General features: G+C 45.1%; 1 protein-coding gene across 1 annotated transcript in view; it reads left to right on the forward strand.

Moving 5' to 3' along the window:
• Positions 1-22200, forward strand: part of VPS53 (VPS53 subunit of GARP complex) — a 693920-nt gene that overhangs the window by 267532 nt on the left and 404188 nt on the right. Inside the window, exon 8 of the mRNA XM_069226380.1 lies at positions 22046-22124. Coding sequence (XP_069082481.1) covers positions 22046-22124 — 79 coding nt within the window. The remainder of the gene's footprint in view (positions 1-22045; positions 22125-22200) is intronic.

The raw sequence follows: 22200 nt of genomic DNA on the forward strand, positions 1-22200 counted from the left end.
AATGTAATCCAGACAACAGCGATTCTTCTGACCTCATTGGGGGTTCTCTAACAGTGAGCCAAAGATGCATCTGACTCCTTCACAGAGGCATCCTTTTATAAGAAATGTCTGGGACACGGTGCATGCAGTTCAGGGCCTTCCCACCATGGGAAAAATTTCTGGATATTCTGGAAATGATCACAATGTTTTAACCTCAGTCCTGGAGTTAAGTGAGAGCAATTCGAAGGGATTTTGGCCTATTAGTCGTGTTCATCCTGTTTGTCAACCACCCAGGTGGCATATGCAGACCCTGCAGTGGCATCTGAAGCCCCAAGGGGCCCCAATACTAAGGTAACATGTCAGATGTCATCAGGTTTCAGTGGTGATTGTACGCGATCTGCAGTGGTGGTCTGCACTGTACAGGTGGCAGACCCCTCTCCCTTCCTCAAGCAGAGCAGATGGTGGTGACTGATTCTTCACTACTGGTTTGAGGAGGTAGAGATCACAGGACTCTGGTCTCCAATAGAAACCCAGCTTCATATAATTTTCTGGGTTTGCTGGCCACTCTTCTGGCGCCAAAGGCCTGACTGCCACCTATCTGGTGATGTTGGTACAGGCTCTCGTAGACAATACCACTGCCAGCTGGTATTGTAGCAAGCAGGGTGGGGTTCTCAGTACTGTGCAAGAGAGTCTGTGCATCTGAAGTTGGCTATAGCATCAGGGTATCTCTCTGATCGTGAACTACCTGGCCAGGATCCTTGAAGTCCATGGTACACAAGTTCATGTGGTGGATCACGGATGGCATCTTCTTCCTGAGATTATAGAGGGCATCTTCCAAAAGGTATTTTTGCGACCACAGAGAACATGCAGTGTTACAACTGTTGGGAGTTGGAGTTCTAGGAACACCTCTTGCTAGATGAGTTGTAACTGGAGTGAAGCTCATAACCTCCTGCCTCTGCATCTCCTTCCCTGAGTTCTAAGGAAGGTGTGGCCTGCTGTGGAGTCATCAAGACAGACCCTTTACAGTTCAGACTGTCTGATATTTTATTGTTTGTTTTGCCTTTCACCCAGCAAGATCTTCCAGTGAGAACTATTAACGGTTATTAGTCAGCCCTTTCGGCCTTTTTACATTTGGTTTATTAAAGGTTTGACACCAATGTTCCCTCCCAAACTGTGTGTGATGGCACCGCGCAACACTGACATGGTCTTGTAGTTCCTCCCAGTGAGCCGAAGCACAGCTGCTTGTTGCGCCTTCTGCAGTGTGATGTCTGCAGTTCATCCAGTAAGCACTGCCCCCGCTCATCTGTCTTCTTGACGCGCGCAGGGGGACATGAGCAGGAGCACAATCTTCATTTAGAAAATTATAAAAGCTTTTGATTCTTTAAACTGATAGACCTCCCGTTTCCCTTTTATTTCAACTGTGATGAAAGAGTGAAACAAAGTGCACAAACGAAAGCCAGCACTGCTGGTTTCAACAGCCTTGCACTGTAAAATCAGCTTTAAATGTTTTAATTTCTGAAATGAATGCTACAGGTTCCTGGCAGCTTTAAAAAGAAGTTTGACCTGAAAGCAGTTTCTTTATAACAAAAAAAAAATGCATTTTGATGTCTCGATTGTTATATGATAAACAGTTTGGGTCATTCAAATAGTGTCATCTTCTGAATACTCTTTATGTTTTTAAGCAAAGCCTCTTTACGTCTTATTAAAGTATGCTGAAGCCAAAGAGGAGGTGGGAAGAAAAGGTGATGCTTCAAACCTAGCCACATCGAGCGATGGGAGCGGTGGAGGCGGCAGTTACGTATATTTTGTTGCATCGGTGCCTAAATTGTGTAATAATAATAATAATTCCAACACAGGTTTTCGGCTGGTACCACCTATGCCACTAGCGGCACTCTTCCTGCTGGTGATGCACCAAACGTAGCTTTTTCATCCTTAAACTGCACGCTGCTCTGCGCATGTCCACCCGCCCTGACCTGCAGCTCGTTCACTTTCCCATCACACAGAACATGCACAGATCTGCCAGTGCACCTCGGTTCAGGCGGGGGGGAGGGGACTGCTCTGCCAATCACCTCAACTCTTTTACCTGCTGTCACGTGGATACATACTCACAGCTTCGTGAGAAGGTTTTGGAACCGGCTGCTGTGGTCCGAAACAAATCACCTTTGCAGCAGGGGTGAACGTAATACATGTAAGTTTATTTAGTGCCTCACTCTGTTGATAGTCTGTTTGTAATAAGTGGGAATTGAAGGCAAGAGAGTTGAGGTGATTTTTTTTAGGGCTGTACAATGAGGTGAAGATTGGATAAATGACGTAAAATAACACAAATCAATTGGAAAAATATATGTAGATTGAAGGAGCTTAGTAAATGCGTCCCAGCAGTTATCTGATTTGTATTGCGTCACACCCTTGTAATTGCATTTTAAATGTAGTTTTTATTTTTAGGGCCGAGCACAAAGCGATCCATCCCATGCTGTAATCTCTCTTTGGGCTTCTAACCACACCTATGTCACGTCAGTCACTTACATTGGTTCGTGGGCTTGCCTTTTAAAATCCGCTTGCTTTCATTTGTGAAAGGCATGCATACGTTATGCCTTTTCCGGTGTTTAGCCCACCTACACAGCACCGGTAAACTACTGAAAACATACGAGGCTTGATGTTTTCAGCATGGTTTCCGGACTACTTTATCTTTTTATTTTCCACGCAATGCGATCACGCTGGGGTTTACATAGTACAATCGTGCTCGATTTTTCCGTTTTCAATTTCATTGCGCTGCATTTTACATAGCTGTGGGTTTTTTTTCATTTAATTTGTGTTGCAAGAAAAGTCTGGTTAGAAGTTTACAACGCTAATAGCTCTAACTCGAGCAAATGCGAGACCTGTTGCAGTGCAAAGGCTTGTTATTTTATTATTGCTCCAACTGTCCATACAGCACCCAGTGTCCTTGATCTAGGTGGCACTTTATAAATGACATAAATAAAATAAATTACATTTCTATCAGCTTATTTGCCTTTGGGTATCTATACAGATGCACTGTGTTCTGCTGCCTGGATCCAACTCCTTCCGCGTTACGTGTGTGTGTGTGTGTGTGTGTTTTTTGTCAGCATTACATGTCTCTGAATATGCTTTGTGTTGATTGCAGTAGTGATTGAGGCAGCAGTGAAAAACAGACAGGAACTCACAGCCTTAAGCCGATACATGCTGTGTGCACAGCACACATATACTTAATCTCTTGCAGTCTCCACACAATGCCAAGGCCCGAGATCGAAATGAAGACAACGGAGCAGATTGACAAGGTTTTGGAGTAATGCTGTGTGGAAACCTAAGTTGCTGTACTGTGTTGCATCATAGGGTGAGAGAAAAATAGTTCCATATTCACTAAGGTATGGCTCTATTTTTCTATCCCTCAGAGATGGTGCACTGTGCACCAGATCGGACACCCTGACACCACACCTACTTGTTTTGAAATCTTTTTTGTAAATCATTGTTAAAAAAGCTGCAAAAAAATGTCTGAGGGAAAGACTTGATAGAAAAGGACTCTGTCGAGGTGCATTAAGCTCTGCTACACGTTGACCAAAAAGCTGCCTCTGGACTTTCTGAGAGCTCATTCTACCAGGGCTAAGGCTGCCGCTCCTGCATTGACACAGAGAGTGCCTGTCTTGACATCGGTCTATCTGCGACATGGGCCTTGTCATACGTTCATAAAGCAGTGCTGCTTTGACAGCTATGCCCAACAGAAAATGGGATTTTGCCTGTAAAGTCCTGCAAGATTTTCTGGTCTGCGCCCATTCCAGACCCTCCACCTTCCGGAGGTACTGCTTTTGGCATCTATTCTAAGGGTAGTGAATCTCTAACTGCAGATTCCTCACTGCCCTCTCACCTCCCTGTTCTGTGGAGTGGTCCCTTTTTACCATCTGAGTAGGTCACATATGTGAGATCTGCACTGTTCCCCACAGCCATTTAGTCCTCTGCTTCTAAGGGCACAGAAAGAGTCAAGCAAGAAACTGACATTGGTGCACAGGTGTGGTGCTTATAAGTGGCTCTGCTCTGTCATTTCTGGGAGAATCAAACTCTGAGGAGTCACAAGGTGCCACCTAGCAGTGCCTGCTATGAAAAGTTTCCAGATCTAGTCTAGCACCCAAGGAATATTCTCAAGGTGAGGAATCTGCGGTTAGATAGAATATCCTCCAGAAAGATTGTTACTGATGGTAAGTAACTTCATCATTAAAGCCCGCATGAAAAGCTGATCAGATGCAGTATTCTTTGGCTGCATATAGGCAAACTTCTCACCAAGAAGTGAAGTCGATCAGCAGGATTGCAGACGTGCTAAGTTTAGGTTTAAGAAAATGTTCAGACATTTACCATCAAACTCCTGATGAGCAGGGCCTCATGGAAACCAGCGATTCGCCCAGTTATAAGGTTGCAAAATATCAGCAAGTGAGGTAAGATGGTGAGGCAAGTTGGTACTCCTGACGCTACCAGTGAAAGAGATTAATACTTGGGTTGAGGACAAAAAAAAATCAGGAACGAGAATACAGCGGTCCAAGCCTTTTCTTGCTGTGGTCATAGGAGCTGGAACTCCAGCCCCAGCCAAACCCATTATGCTTCATTACTGTTGCTCTTCAAGAAGGTAATCTACATAGTCATACCTGCATCCCCCCCCACTCAATCTTTATACAGCTCTACAATACAAGAACGCTAGGTTTGTGCTGTATAAATCTCTGCATAAATGTCTGCCCATACATGCCTCAAATGAGGAAAGTGATGCAGACTGTGCTTTTCCACTAAATTATGGAGCAGATGATGTAAGCTGCATACTCTTGATCTTTTCACTTGAAAGATGGTCAACATTGCTGACTGCAACAGCAGACAACTCTATCAGGATCAGTAGACCAGCACTGCAGCCATCCTCTTTTATCCATTCGAACAAGGGGCAGGAGGATTCTTCTCTCTTCTTTGTAGGCTCAGTCAAAATTGTGCATCTTCAAAAACTAGTTCAAGTGTATAGAGAAATATTAAATATAACCTCTTCTTTCCATGACCTCCTTACCCTTTCTCTTTCTTCGCAGCCTCATCGTCAATTCAGCCCTGTGCTGAAGTGTTTTGTTTCTAATGCTAGATTGCTAGAGACTTTTTTTAAACTATTCTTTTTTTAAACTGAGCTCGTTTGATTTCACAGACTCATGTACCACATTGTATCAACTGATATGACAGTAGGTTTCTGCATATGGCTTCGTATACTTTGTTCACTCTCATATTATTATTTTCATATCCATTATTCAAATGTACCCTTCATTGTTAGAATTACGTTTTCAATAAGGATGCAGCATCAGTCAGAAGAACACTCCAATAATCTGTTCTGACCTGAATGCAATCACTGTACTGTTGCATTACCAATATCATAATGAGTCATGTTACAGTAAACAATATACCATTTTAACAACTCATGAAGGTGGGTAGTTCTTACTGGTGCCCACATGTAGCTCTCAGTTTTCCTTAACTAATCATTTTCAATATGGACCAATATATATTGTACCGATTATATTGTTTATATAAAGTCTATTAGTTTGTTGGTCATCACAGGGTTTATCGTCATTTCTATTTTTGCGATGAGTCCCATTGTTGCCTATTAGGTGTTTTCTGAGTGCTCTTTTCTCCTGCCTGTGGAAAGCTTGCCTTTTTGCTTCTGCCCATTGCACTACTGTGGTTCACCATTTGGCGAAGGAGGGAGACATTTTGGATTTCCATGACACGGCTTTCACCCTTCTAGCTAACAACAGTGAAAGAATTTGGTTCCCCACTTTTCTTCCATTAGAGTGGCTAAAGTGACCCAGTATTACAACCTTATGCCCTATACAAGTCCCCTTGTCTCAGCAACTCCGTCAGGTCATTCGTTATCTTCTCCCACTATTCAGTTTGCCCTGGGCTTTCCCATACCATATGCCGGCGGTCCGCCTGTGAATATGTACATCGGGAGCCCTCAGAGCTTACTGTGGGGTGTACTTTATTAATTTTATTCGGAGTCATGTATGCCCTTTGTAGTAAGTTGAATCTGGCATTTCCTGATACTTTTGTGGGTGTAGGCTAATATGCAAGTCCATTCAGCATCACTGAGCCCTATGCCCAGACCCATCTCCCATTTATCCCTCAGACCTTCCAGAGGAACCCCTGTGGTCTCCAGCGGAGCACTGCACAGTTGTGAGATTAATCATATACCATCTCCATGGTATATAGTACGTTTATCAACTCATTTGTTTGGAGTTTGGTGTCTTAGCCCCCATAGCCTGGGCAGTATACCCACCAATACCCTATGTTGTACGAGTTGTCCTTTCTTGAGCCCATAAGCCGTCTACTGCATAGGTAATCGCAGACATTTTCCCAGTGGCCAAAAATGTGGTCTGTGGAGTGACCAAGGGCCGCAACGCTTCCAGCATGGTGGGGGTCAGCTCTGTAAGTTGGATGTAGGAGAAGGGAGGCATGCACATGATGTGGACAGTGAGTCGTAGAGTTATTTTGATAGTTTTATTCCATACTGCTCTTTAAATTAAACCCCTAGTCTCTAGGGGATTCTTAGATTTGACAACAATGTGTTATGCTGCATCTAAGTTACTGTCTCTCTTCTGTACCATGGAGTAAACCTTTTCTGCATAAGATCTACAAAGGGAGTAACTGTTATTGACTTGGAATAAAATAATATCTTAGGTCTCACAATTTCCCTGTCTGTTAGTCTCTTATCTATAAACATTAGGAGTGCTTACAAACAGGCTCAGTTAAGGTTGCAAGTTCTATGAAAAAATCCTGACAAACACCCCCCCCCCCCCCCCCAACAATGTGTGTATTTCACTGAGGTGAGAAGGCATAAACATCAAACCTCCACCTCTAGACACAGGGAAATGGGGAAGTTTTACCCATGGCACTAGGAAACTTGAAGTTCAGTCCTTCATCATTTCGCCAAAATATGCTGGCTGTGAACTCTGGGCAGGTTCCACAACACATTGAATTTCTTTGGTTACTTTGAGTATCACTGAGTTTGTGCATCAAACTCTGTCAAGGATTTACCATCAAACCGGCTATCTATGGTTAAAATCTTCACCCCTTCTCACCCTGCTGATTCTTTGGCTGAACAATATTCTTCAAGTTTCAGCTGTCCCTTCACTGAGCTCTCCGGTGCATAGGCCATCATTTGTTGGATCTTATGGCGAGCCCTCTGTAGGTAACCCAGTGGGCCTTGCATTTCACCAATCAAGGGAAGGATCATGGAGTGGAGAGCATGCCACCACAGAGCTTGACTTCTAGGATCCCCATCTCAGAAACGTGATGGACACTCAGCCACCATACACCCCACTGGAGTTGGAAGCCTCCAGAATATGACTCAAAATGGCATAGACCACGATGCCCACTTGGAGCATCAATTTAGTCATGGAATCTTAACTCTTACTCGCATCCCTCTGTACATCACACAGCAGCATATCCAGGTTGCAAAACTGACCTCATTAACAGAAGAGGGAGATTAGCAAACTAATAGTGTAGGGAAGGAAGCATAACCATTTTGGCCAATTATGACCGTCCTACCATAGTCTTGGCAAGTGTCTTCCAGAATGATACCAGAGAGCGCAGTGCTGCTATCACAGAACCAAGATTGCATGCAGCTTGCCTGAATCTGTGTGGTAGACTCTGACTCGGAAATAATAAAAGAGCGGTGTTCCTACTCAATGCCGGCACATAACTGGACCCAGTGTGGACTCCTGCCCTGCTTAGTGGGGTATAAACAAGTCTTTGGGCTTGATTTAGATTTTGGTGAATGGGTACTCCATCACAAATCTGACAGATATCCTTTCCGCCTTATTACATGTGAATTATTTCTTAATGGACTTGTGATACAGCAGACAGGATATCTGTCATGTTTGTGATAGAGTACTCAATCAATCTGTAAATCAGGACATTGAACCAATGTATTATATTTTTTTCTAAATGGTTTTATGTATTTTTTTTTTTTTTTTTTTTTTTTAATCAAGCATCGTACAGAGAGCATTTCAAGCAGTATCCAATGTATTAATCTCATTGGGCAGCTAGTCACCACATCTGGGGTACATCTTGCATATGTTTTGTACTTTTGTATGGCCAAAGTTCATAGAACATTATCACCCACCCCTTCACAGTTGTTCATTTGCCCCTTCCTCGTGTCTGCCTTTGGTTGCATTGAATTACATGCATAATTGATGTTCAGATTATAGAAATCTTTCGATCTCCTCCAAATCTTCTCAGGTTTTTTTTAACCTCTGCTCTCATATACCACCTAATCGGCCCCCATACACCAGTCCGTCCACAATAGCCACACTCTTTTAGTCAGCATTTGTGTGCATCCCCATTGTCTTGCATTGTTCTCCCAATATGTCTTTACAGCATTCTTGGAGTCTAATGCATCCCCAGATTGTATGCAAAAAAGTTCCCTCTTCCCTTCCACTTTTCCCATAGTTAGACGTTTGAGTCTCCTTCATTTTGTAGAGCACTTCTCTCCTAGTAAGCCCTGTGTAAAAACTTGATATGGATCAAGGCAACCTTGCCTTGATAGCTACTTCTCTAGGGTGCATCAAGGGGGTTTCCAGGTAATATCTTCCATTGTGACCAGGTCCCTTTCCCATTTTTGTCAGAGTCGTCAAGCTGTCTGGCAGATAATTGATTAGAGTTTTATATAGGGACGACACCGCCTCTTTTCTAATTTCTTACAGCAGAATCCAATTTTCTAGCAGTGTGTAGTCAGATAGGTCAGGCCAGTCAATTGCCTCAGTTTACAGGGAATGTCTGACCTGTGTGTATTTATAATCCTGAATATGCGATATCTTGTAATCCTCCTGTAGACATGTAAAAGTTAAAATATTGGCCTCTTCCACCATGTCACTAATTTTAAAGATTTCAGTTAGATCCCACAATTGTAAATCCTAGCAGTTTACGCAATTCCTGTTGGTTTATCCCAGGTGATCAGGGCCAATTGTGTCAGGTTGAAAAGCATCTTTTATCCTGTAAATATAGGTACCCAGGTTGGCGCTGCTATTGAGTACCTCTTCATCTTACAGCGGTATCGTTCCTAGGGACAGAAGTCCGATCACTTATTAGTTGCGGCTGGGATATCCAATAATAAGATATTAATGGTGGAAGAGCTAGCCCACTATTGTATGTAGTTCCACACAGTTTTCAGCGCTGTCCCCAGGGTACCCAATTCACAAAGCAGCATACACAGTTCCCTATCAAATCTGAGGAAAATTATTTTGGTATCGAAAATGGGTTATTCTGCATGACTCATATCAGACGGTTCATAATCTTACAAATTGCTGCCAGCCCCGTTATAATTAATGGAAGTGTGCAACACCTACCATCGTCCCTTTGAAACTCTGTTAGTAACCTTTCAGTGTTCTTTTCCAGGACAAAATCTGGTTGTGGCGTTATTAAGATTGTCAAATATTTAAATACCTTGTTAGTAATTCTTAGGTCATGAGGTAATTCTCCCTTCATGTCCCAGTTACTAATTTTATAGGTGACTTACTTTCCCCAGTTTGTTTTTTAAGCGCCGTAACTTCCATACTCATCAGATGAAGAGAATATTCCTGATATGGGTCTGTTAGAGGTCGCCACGTAGAAGAGAATATCATGCTTTTACAGCGAAATTTTCTTCCCCACCACATCTGCTTCTAAAACAAATCTTTAATTGTGATCACTCGACCTAATCCAGCACGACAGTGGCTTAATGCACAAGAGAAATGGGGAGAGCAGGTACCCCTATCTTGTCCCTCTTTCAAGCGGAAATGAGGACACTGCCCCATTTACCCTGAACACCGCTGTCAGATCCTGATACAGAAGCACCATCCATCTATGAGTATGTAGCCCAAAACCAGATTGCCTCAGTACCTGAACAAGGGACAGTAGATGTATGGAATTAAATGTTTTTTCGCTAATAATGACAGATTGCAAAGGGTTCCTTTGAGTTTTTGACTTTATCCATCCAATTATGCAGTCTTTCGAGGTTTGACTTGGTGAAGCCTCTAGCGTAAATCCTCTTTGGTCCTTGAACTATTTTATTCTTAACACAGCTATGTTCTCACAGTCATGTATTGAAATGACACTTGAAGCCATTCCAATCTTCAAATCCTTTACAACCATCAGGAAACATCTGCGTAAAGTGAATAGTGTGGTTGCCCCACCCAATGGTGAGCTGCATTGATGGCACTCGTGCGCAGTGCAGCAGCAAAGGGCGCCATTCCCAACACAAATAAAAAGCAGGACAATGGTCAGTTCTGGTGTGTTCGTCTCGCTACCAGATACTAGTCAGTGACTGTCCTGCCCAATTGGATGTTAGCTATAGGTCTTGCAGAGCAGTAAGATCCACCTACATATATTTAAGGACAATAGCAATGACAATAACCTTATATTTTTAGAGGGGTTACGACATGGGATGGATCTGTTCTGGTCAAAATGTGTAGCACCATTCTCCTTTCCAATATCTTACTCAGTATTTTATTATCAGTATTGAGGAGGCAGAGGTGTCTGTAGAAAGTCACCTCCAGTGAATCGCTCCCTGACTTGGAATGCAAGACCGTTGGAGCATCGCTTATCATTGGGGGGGCAGGTAACTGGTTTTGGAAGCTGCAATATATATAGTGCTGCCAACCCAGGTCAAGCAAGAACTGCAATCTGTCTCCATTTAGGTGGATTTAGCTCTTGCCTTTGGTGCTACTATAAAGTTTGATCCCTTGGTTCCATTCATGCATTCTCATGAGGGGTTTGACCTCATTCTCAAGTTTTTGCGTGAAATACTGATTTTTCCAGTGAAGGTAGAGCATGTCAAGAAAATATTAGTTTGCTATGTCTGGTATTTGGAAAACAGGAATACAGTACTGGAATGATAGGCCTTTTCAGCATTTGGGTGATAAGGTTGGTGAATATTTGTTTTTCTATTTGTGTAGCCCTGGTGCTCACAAGGCCACTTCTAAGCACTGTTGCGACGTGCTCTGTTTGCTACCCACCTGGCTCCAGTGGTCCTCTCTACCCTACTTTAGGATTATCAAGGACGGCTGTTTAGAACAGTTTTTGATATTGTTTTGTGTCTGTTTCACATTGAGTTTGGAGGGGGATCACACATTTGTGGTAGATAACTTACCCTGGTCAGGGGGCATGGAGGCTATTAGCCGTGGAAAAGGCCTGGAAAGTATTTGGAATGAGACATAACAACCAGACCACAGGAAAAAATAGGCCACCTCAGCCCTTTTCATCTCCTCTGGCAGCCAGTAGCTGTCCTAATATTTCTGGTAGCTGTAGCAAAAAAAGAATTTGCGGTTTCTAGGGATTTACTGTAATCTGAGACTTTACTGAAGTTAATAAAATGGAAAAAAAAGAAGCCTTGAGGGCTTTTCGGGAAAAGCAAAACGTCTGCTTTCTTCTCCCAGGAGACAGAGGCTCCGTTTGCAGGGTGAACCGCTGTCGGAAAGTAAAAAAGCTTAACTAGGCAGCCATCAGAAATATCACTTTGTCATCGGATATTTCTTGTACGATTTGTTTAAAGCTGCTCATTTTCTCTGGCATTTTTAACGATAGTTGCAAAAACTGGAAATGTGTCTGCTACGCCGTGAGGACTCGACACGCAGTATTTAAACATATGCAGGACGTAAAATGATATTGCCTGTATGGTACACTTTTCTTTATTCTAAAATTATTAAAATCTTACGTTTTTGGTTGCTGAGGCTATAAAAATAATTTTCATTGCAGTTCATGCCTGATAGGAGAAAAGCAAATCAATAAAGCGAAGGTTTAGCAAACATTACCCTGTCTACAGCAACGCCTGTTATAGCTTCTGCAGTAATGCAGGCTGATGAGGCAGACTTGCTTAGCGATGACATGTAACACACGAACCAAGCACGAACGAGCGATAGTACCAGCCAAAAACAGGAGATGGCAAAAAGCTCAACACTCGTGTGCAAAATTCTGTGGCATCCATATTTGTATGTACACATTTTATGTAGTGCACGCTGACTAGCTGAATTGTGTCTAGGTGCTTGTGAAAGTGAGAACTGGAGATGACGAGGGAAGAGGGGAGCTTTCTGTTTTCCGAAGGCAAGGAGGTTGTGCAGCTCGCAGCGATGTTATTCCCCATTCAGGGGCAGGATTTAAGAGGCTTGTTTATACCCCACTTCTTGCATTTTGACACTTTGAAGAAAAGAAGCTGAGGGAAGGATCAAGACTCGACTCAATTAATTACATATGTTGTTGCTGACTATTCCAGGCATTTTAAGGCGAGGCACAGTATTTTGAATGTTATGCAGCCATTACCTCTTAGCCAGTGGAGTTATCTCTGGTGTTTGGTAACGTTTTGGGTTTTGTCCACTGCATAAAGCAAGGTGTTCTGCAATGCTTGAGAAGCTTTTTAAAGTTTCTTGATTTGGGAAAAACAGCCTGCTGTAGTTGGAATTGGGGGAGTCTAAGCAAGAACACAAGTTCTATCTTGAGGGTTGTTTTTTAACTGGAATGAAACATAATCGTTTTTGCAGCTTTAGTTGGTAGACTGAAGATTTAGGCTAAGGTCTGGCCACCAAATGGTACACTGGTTTCTTGTCTTGTTTTTGTTGCAACAGGTTCTCTGAAGAAAGGTTGAGACAGGCAGATTGTGACATTTGTCTTTAAGAGATTAAGTTGGCCAAGGCCCTGGGTGTTGGTCTTGTAGACATTTATTTTCAGTTTATTTTGGCTTGAACAGGTTTAATTTGCCTTTAGTCTATTAGAGACATTTTATGAGGTTGGTCCTCTTGCCCTGTGACTTGCAGCTAGAGTTGTGTGTTATTGCTGTAAGAGTGTAATAGGACTTTGTGAGATGATAGTGTGTCCTTTAAAAGAGCTTGTGTGTTACGGAATATGGTGATGAGAAGGACCGGCGGGGGACCCCACTAATCACTGGACTGGGGCAAGGATGAAACATTTGCAACTCTGCTTTCTTGTGAGCAGCCTGTGATGGAGGATTTAACCATTTTAGTGAGTGGTCAGTGGCGAGGGTACCGAGTGCAGCTGCCACGGTACACTGTATCGAATACAGCAGAAGTCTTGGAATCAACATACAGAAGAAGCCTGGGTCAGCCATTTCTTGGATGTAGACCTCAACATTGAGTAGGGTAGTTTCTGTCATTTGCTTTGTGTGAAAGCGTGATGAGTTGATGTCTAGTATGTGGTGAGTGTCACAAAGGCATTGAAGCTGGAAGAGGGCAGAGTTTTGCATTATACACAATCAGGGTAGACTTGCAATGTGAAAGTAATTCTGGAGGTCCCAAGTTTCTAGGATAGCTTTATTTGTTTTTAAATGTGTCTATACAGGGTTTTCGAGTGTAGTGGACTCCACCCCGCATTTGAAGTCATTTGTGTATGAACATTGGTATGCCAGGGGCTAGGGTTTCAGAATGCTTTGATGCAGTATCAACTTGGCAGGGATCATCTTGAATTTATTTCCATTACTTGAAGGAGTATTGTAATGTTGCCCCTGTGCACTTCAAGATGGAAGTCTGGCAGATTTTGTTTCTGACTTTGTTGATGTCCATTCTTTGTGAACTAAAATGTTAGAGGGTAATACTGGTTTTGATTTTTTGATTTATTTTCAATGAAGAAACGAACCTAGGGAGTTGCAGTGATTTTTGGGATTAGGGATTAGAAAATCGTGGCCCTGGTCCCTGCAACTGTAGTTATGGTGACTGAGCCTACTGACTGCTTCTAGTACTTGCAGAGAAGATTCAGATTGGTATATTAGCAGCAACAAACCAAAAATGTACCTCTCCTTTCATCTCTTTTGCTAAATTTCTATGATTTTGTGTGTGTAAAATCTGAGCCTAACTATAACATTCCTGTAACCTTTGGGGTTTTTAGTGAATTTCTAAGATTTTTTACAATTATATTTCCCAACTATAACGTCCTTGTAACCTTTGTTTTTTAGTGATTTTCTAGGTTTTTTTTCACTTAAAGTAATAATTACCACGTTAATCCAACTGCCGCTGTGTACAGACTTTGGCCATGCATGGCGATAAGTTGGCCACAGGGCCTGCAGCCAACCCCATGCCGTGCACAGCTGTGCGCAGCTTCGGTTCGGCAGCAGGCAAAACCCCTTCATGCACCTAACCCCACACTGTGCGTGTGAGGTGGTTTGGGGGCAGGGCCTGGCCTGTGGCCACCCCGCACGCAACCATTCCCCACACTGTGCGGGTTTTGGGGCAGGCCCAGGCTTTGTGTCCAACCCCCCAAAGGCAGCCACCCAGGAGGGTTGCATGTAGCCTCTATCCCTGGAGCCTGCCAAATTTCTTAGGGGAGGATGGTACGTGGCTCCCCTCCCCGAGCAGTATTTGGCCCCAGAGACCCCATGCCCACAGGCTTTTTGAATAATTTATGGTTGGGGCAGCCCCCCTGCCCGATTTCAGCCCCAGGGAGCCCATCTCTCCTGGATTGTCCATATTGTAAATGGTTAGCAGAGATGCAGCGCCCCTCCTCAAGCTGATTTCTGGGCCGGGTACCCCTCTCTTGGGCCCAGCCATATTATGAAGTGGGAGGGGACACACAGCTTCCCTCGTTGGGCCAGTGTTGGTCCCACAGCCCCCATTTCCAGTGCCCTAACCAATTAAAAATGGAGGGCAGGACTTCACAGCCACCCTCCCCAGACGGATTTTGTGCCTTGGGGACCACATCCCACAGGGCCTGGCCAGTAAAGGGTGGGTGCCCTGAAGCTCACCCAGGGCACCCACTAAATCATTGCTGGGGGCTGTATCCCCCAGCTCCCCGTGGCCCCAGCCGGCTCCCTGCCTCCAGCTGAAGCCAGCATCGGTCCCGTCTGCAAGGAGCAGCTACAAATGCTCCTCCCTGCAGGCGGGGGCAATTTTTTCATCTTGTTATTTGCCCGCTTCACTGCAAGCAAGGAAACAAATCAAAAGTCTGCTCCCAGCAGGCGGGAGCATTTTTCATGCTCCCGCCCACTTAGAGTGGACTAAGGCCCTCATTATGAGTCTGGCACTCCATGGACCGCCAGATTCACAGTGGAGGGAGGACGGCCGCGGTAGTGGCCCGCCATATTATGACAGTGGCGGAGCCGCCACGGTGGAAACGCCGCCACCGCCAGGCAGCCTTTCAAATCGTATGAGTCCCATTCCGCCAGCCTTTCCATGACGGAAAGGCTGGCGGAATGGAGGACTTGGAAGTCTAAGTGGTCCCCATGTACAGCCCAGTTTCGGGCAGTGAAATGTGTGACTGGTGCTGCTGCACCTGCCGCACCACCACATTGGCGCCGGCTCCATTAGGAGCCGGCATCAATGTAAAGGCCCTGTTTCCCGGTGGGCCGGCGGGCGTAAACACTGTTTCCGGCCCCTGGCCCAGCAGGAACTTCATAATAGGGCCAGCGGGGACTTGACTGCACTGGCAGTCAAATGTCGGCAATGTGTTCAGCAGGCGGCAGTGCCCCCTTAGTGTTTGCTCTCGCTTGGCGCGAGCTTTGAAATTACTTCCGCAAAGCAAGAGCAGACATGCTATGTCCTGGGGTAGGCACCCTGTAACATAGCTGGAAGCGGCCCTGGAGGATGGGGTTTCCAGGGCCCTTAATGACTCCGGGAGGGGGTGGGGGGCGACCCGCCAGCCCTTCCTTTTGTCTGCATCGCTCGGCCTCAGGATATGGGGTCCCTGGGTCCAAAAACAGCCCATGGAGTCGGGCCCTCTGCAGCCCTGTTCCCCATTTTTGCTATGGCCAGGACCTGGGAGGCGGTGGTACCCTAGGCTGAAATCTGCCCTGGAAGGGGGCCACGCAGCTCTTCTATCCATATGGTTTATAAAGCCGGACCCATGGAGATGGTGTTCCCGGGGCCTAAATGGGCCTAGAGAAGGGGGGGGGGTTGCCTCTGCCCCCATTCAAATGATAAACACTTCCTTTCAGAGCCTGACCCTCCTGTGGGCTCATAACAACAAGTGCAGAAAATCACGCTTGTTTTTTGTTAGTTTTTTTTTGTTTCATTTTCCTGCGGATCCGTAGGGAAATAAAATTAAAAAATAATGTTTTTGGCCCCCGACGGGATCCTGGGGGGGGGCACCGTCACCAGACCTAGGTGGTCAGGGTATTCTTACCCTTCTGTGGTTTTGTTTGCATTTCTGGGGACTAGGGCTGATGCGCAAGTCCGGAGATGGCTGTCAGCACTCCTGGTTGAAATGCTGTCAATCTTTTCACATTTGGAGATCTGTTGGATCCATGGACCTTCCGCATCTCTAGATATACATAAATCTTTATTCATTAATAACTCCAGAACTACTGAATGGATTTACACCAAATCACAAAAAGAGATCTTTCTGAACCAAGATCTACTTGTCTGCCAAATTTGGTATATTTGTGTTTAGCAGTTCGGGCTATAGTCGTGTCTAAAATGCCTATGGGAATTGCATGGGGAATCGCATTTTGGCCCCCACCCCTTTTCTTGGCCTCCGCTTGATGAATCACGCTGAAATGTTCAAAACAGCAGTTGAAGTGAGTGGCACACTAGTTTTGAAGATTTTGTGAAGATACCTCAAACGGTGGCCAAGTTATTAGCTAAACAAAAAGTGTTTTTCTTTTAGAAACTAGGTCCTAACTATAACTACTCTACTGGTGACCACCATCTCCCTAGTAGTGCCACAGTATTGCCAAGACCACCACCAATGTCACTAATCCTTAAATCTTTACCAAATACAGTAGAGAGCAGCACTCGTACAGCGGCGCATATCTCAATTTTATTAGGAAAGTCTGAAGTGCTTGAAGGCGTTTCATCTGTTTATACCAGCCTTGGTCACAATATGTGACACTCTTTTCGATGCCCTTAAATAAATAACATGTGAAAACAGAAAGCATAACACACACACACACACACACACACACACACACACACACACACACACACACACACACACACACACACACACACACACACACACACACACACACACACACACACACACACACACACACACACACACACACACACACACACACACACACACACACACACACACACACACACACACACACACACACACACACACACACACACACACACACACACACACACACACACACACACACACACACACACACACACACACACACACACACCCCCCCCCCCCCCCCCCCCTATATGATTGGGAAAATACATAATATTTACTCAGTCTCTACCAACGTTTTAGACCTTGATACACTTTGTTTTGGTATTCCTTCTGTGTGCTTCCATGTTGAAACTTTGTGTCCACTAATGCATATCTGTTTTTAATCATTATTGAAGGATGTGTATACATATCCTCACAAACTTTGCTCAAAAACCTTTACACTCACTTCAACAGCTATCTGGAAGGTTTCAGGGTGAACCGTCAAGCGAGAGCTGAGAAAGGTGTTGGGGGGGGGGGGGGAAGAGAGTGTCCCAAAACGTGTTTTCTTCATTCATTTTTCCATAGGGATTTTAAACAGCGATAGCACCCGAACCACTGGATAGAATTACACCAAATTTGGCTGAAAATTAGCTCTTGGTCCAGAAAGAGATTTTGTAAAATATTTTGTGTAAACCCATTCAGCAGTTTTTGAGAAATTAAAGAAAATTCAAATTTGAATATATATTGACGCAAAGGCTTCGCAACCCCTCCCAATCTTGTGCTGAGATCTGATTAGCTGCCAGCACTTCAACAAGGAAGTGTTGGCAGTCATGTTGGGACTTGGCTTCAGCCGAGTCCCAGAAAAAATGTTAAAAATAAAGAAAAGGGGCCAGGGTGCGGACATCCTGACACCTTGGCTCTGGTGCTGGATGTCCCAAAGGGACCCCTCCCGGGCTGAAAAGCATTTTAAAAAATGTTTTCACTGCAAGCGGATCCAGCCAAAATTAAAAACAAAACAAAAAAAACGAAGCACGGCCTCCTACTTTTTGTAATTCTGAAGCCCCCGGGTGGGCCAAGTCCTAGGGGCATTGTTAATTTCAATGCGGGGGGTGCATGCGCTAACCCTCCCAGCCGCGGGGACCACCACCTTCCCAGGGCAAGCACTAACAATTAAAATAGGGGTCTGTCTTGGACCCCCCACAGCCCCGGGGACCACCACCTCCCCAGGCCAAGCACTGAAAAATAGAAAGGGGATCTGTTTTGGACCCCGCAGCCCTGGGAACAACCACCTCCCTGGGCTCTTTTTGTTGGAGGAGGGCCGCGCGGCCCCCGTTCGCGGAGCCACTAATGGCCCTGGGGACCTCCACACCCCTCAGCCGATTCCTGCTATGCCTCGGTGTGCCCACCCCTGGGACTTAGTTGTTTGCCACAGAGATGCAGGCTAGGAGACAGAGGGAGCAATTGCTCTTACAGAGAGGGAACTGTTTTAGCAGCTCCCTCTCTGTGACAGCAGTGCTGGCTCCCACAGGAGGTGGGGAGTCGGCTGGGACCGTGGGGGTCTTCAAGCTCCCCCACAGTCCCCAACATTGTGACTGTGTGCCCTGAGGAGCACCCAGGTCACATGGGCGGGCCCTGCAGGATGAGGTCCCGGGGGCCAAGATCTGTCCTTCGGAGGGGGGCCATGCAGCCCCACTTCCAAAAAAATAAATATATTAGGCCAGGCCCTGGTCGATGGGGTCCCCAAGGCCGAGATCAGCCTGGGGAGGGGAGCTGCATCCCCCCAAAAATACATTTTAGAAGGCTGGGCCCTGGGGGATTAGGTCCCTGGGCTGAGATCCGACTAGGGAGGAGGGCCACGCGGTCCCCCTCCTGAAATTGTTTTAAAAAAATGTTTCAGGCCAAGTCCTGGGGATTGGGGTCCCCGGGGCCGAGGTCGTCCCTGGGGAGGAGGGCCTCTGGGCCGCCTCCCAATCAAAAAAAAAGTTAATGTTTAGGCTGGACCGTGGGGGATGGGGTCCTCGGGCAGAGATCGGCCTGAGGAGGGGGCCTGCAAGGTCTTCCACCCCCAAATAAATAAAATGTTTGGACCGGGCCCTGGGTGGTTGGATCCCCAGGGCCGAGATTGGCCTGGGTGGGGGGAGCCTTGCAGGGTTTGGTTAGTATAAGGGTTGGCTGCAGGGACTGGCCACAGGCCAGCCCCTGCGGGCCAGTACCTACAGGGTTGGGTGGTTATAGAGTTAGGATGCAGTGCTTAGCCGAAAGCCAGGCTCTGCAGCCAACTGCCGTCCATGTGCGGTGGTGATTGGATTAACGTATAGTAATAAAAATTACTTTACGTTTAAAAAATCCATAAAAAATCATTGAAAAAATTCAAAGGTTACAGAGATGTTATAGTTAGGAAATAGAATTTAAAAAACCCCAGAGAAAATCCCTTAAAACAAAAGGTTACAGGGACGTTATAGTTAGGCTCACATTTTAAACATACCAAACCTTAGAAATTCACCTGTTATATTCATAGTTATCTCGAGTAACTATAACTTTCCCCCTTACCATGCACTGCTAATTACCCCACAAATTACTGCACTCATGAATTTTTTTTATAACATCATTGATATCAATGTAATAGTTGCAGTAAAATTTTGGATGTCAAAACTGTGCATGGCAGGGGTGCGATTTGTAGTTACCTTAGGGCATGAGTTATAGTTACTTGCGATAACTATAACAGGTGAATTTCTATGGTTTGGTACGTTTAAAATGTGAGCCTAACTGTAACGTCCCTGTAACCTTTGTTTTTATTTTTAAGGAAATATAAATATGTTGCATACATACATATAAAAATAACTGCATTTTCTGCCTTGAAAAAATTCAATGCATACCATAACAAATGGTAAAACACATACTAACTGCAAGTTTCAATGATGGAAAAGACTTGTTCTAATCACTCCAAAGTACAACTATAAACAACTCGAGAAAATGGCAGATGGGCACACCAGCCCAATCCTCGTATTCTTAAGCTTGAGCAGTTGTGTAAATGCTCCTTTCATTTTGTCTCCGTGGAAGCACAGAGAGCAGATTTATGGGCCTCCAGTATAAGAGGCATCTCCTTTTCAGTCATGCTAATTACACATTCTGCCTCAAACAACAGCTGAGTGACTACAGCAGCCAGCCCCTCCCCCAGTACCATAGAAGACTTTGTGTGCCACGACCGAGATTTTGTGCCATATGTGGAATTCAGGAAGTAAAACAAAGACAACCCTTAATGTCTGCTGTTTAGTTATATCATGGCAAAAATATACCTGTTGCTGTGATTTTACACAAATGCTTCAGTACGAGAGGATAGGTATGTGGGGTGGGAGGGCCTGGAGCATCACATGGGACAAATAGCAAAATAGTGTGAGCAGTGGAACGATACAAGTCAGCCAATCAAAAATATGATAAACATTCTATACTCCATGGGAAAGGCAAAAGGAAGAATAGGATGGAAAGCCATCAAATAAGAAGCAAGTAAACAGGAGTGACAAATTCAACCAAATGCAAAGCAATTGGCGGTCTCTAATCCCACTATAGGTTTGTGACATGATTCACAAGAGGCTTTTGCCTATTACAGCTAAAAGCTGTCTAGTAGGTGAGCTCTAAAAACAGTGTCACTTTTATTATGTGCAATTGTGTTTTCCTCAGGGCAGCTGCAGATTTACCAGTCATCTAAGGCTTTAGGGGGGGTTTGGCTATGATATGCAGATGCACCCATCCATCACACAAATAAGCTAAACATTAGCAAATGGCTGATAATCGGTAAAGTTCTTCCTTCCCACTCATCACCGATTCAACCTGTGATCTTTATTTAGTACAAAAAGTGTAAATCAGAAATAGACCACTCACAACAAAGCAATGAAATATACAAATGTAGTTGTTCCTTAAGAGCCTGAATTCATGTGCCGAGCAATCCAGCCAAAATAGGCCAATAACCCTCAACTTGTGACAGCCTGCTCTCTCCAGGATGTGACAGGCACCCTTACTAACTCTCACCTTCTGATATCCCTACTCCTCCAGGATGTGAAAATCGTGCTGCACTAACCTTGTGACAGCCCTACTCCCTCATCTTACATCAGCCCTGCTCCCTCTACCTTGTGACGTCCCTACTCCCTCATCTTACACCAGCCCTGCTCCCTCTACCTTGTGACATCCCTACTCCCTCATCTTACACCAGCACTGCTCCCTCTACCATGTGACATCCCTACTCCCTCATCTTACACCAGCCCTGCTCCCTTTACCTTGTGACATCCCTACTCCCTCATCCTCATCTTACATCAGCCCTGCTCCCTCTACCCTGTGACATCGCTACTCCCTCATCTTACACCAACCCTGCTCCCTCTACCTTGTGACATCCCTACTCCCTCATCTTACACCAGCCCTGCACCCTCTACCTTGTGACACCTGTACTCCCTCATCTTACACCAGCCTTGCTCCCTTTACCTTGTGACATCCCTACTCCCTCATCCTCATCTTACACCAGCCCTGCTCCCTCTACCTTGTGACATCCCTACTCTCTCTTCTTACACCAGCCCTGCTCCCTCTACCTTGTGACAGCCTTAACCCCCCCACACACAAACACGTTGTGACAGTGCTGCTGCACCAACCATGTGACAGCCCTGCTTCTGCCACCTTGTGCCCATCTTCCACACCTTGTGACACCTCTGGTCCCCTCTGATGGATTTAAATAGGAGAAGGAATGAGGACGAAGAGGCGAAGGTGCGAAGAAAAAAAAGGCTGCTCTCCAGAGAGTTTGTGGATGCTCTGTGCCTCAGCTGTGCCTCTCTTTTTCACCTGGATACCTCGGCTGCCCTTTACTAAGGAGGGATCTGCTGTGCAGTTATTCAGTCTCTATGTATATATCCGTCATCTGCTTAAGGAATTGTAGCACCATGCAGGAGAGGGGCCAGTTGTTGTACCGGTGACATTGGATCAGGTACTGATGCTCTGCGGCTATGTCAAGACAGTTGATTGTTCATGTTTGCCTTTTGAGAGAATACAAATTAAGAGCTGAAAAGAGAATGGTCAATGTTATTTTTGCACATCGACCCATCTCCAAGTCTTCTGAGTTCCGATGTTAAGACAACTGTTGTGGGAACAATAATGCGTCTGAGCGGAGGTAATAAAGTATCAACTTTTGTTTAAATTACAGAGTGAAGGCGGCACAGACTGAGTTGGGACAACAGATATTGGCTGATTTTGAAGAAGCTTTCCCAGCCCAAGGCACCAAGGTAAACCTTCTTACTTTTCTTAGAAATGTTCAAAGAAACCAATTAATTAGTTTAATGAAGTGTGCCAGACATGATG

Source organism: Pleurodeles waltl, chromosome 3_1 (assembly GCF_031143425.1).
Source record: "Pleurodeles waltl isolate 20211129_DDA chromosome 3_1, aPleWal1.hap1.20221129, whole genome shotgun sequence".
In the NCBI taxonomy this organism is placed as follows: domain Eukaryota; kingdom Metazoa; phylum Chordata; class Amphibia; order Caudata; family Salamandridae; genus Pleurodeles; species Pleurodeles waltl.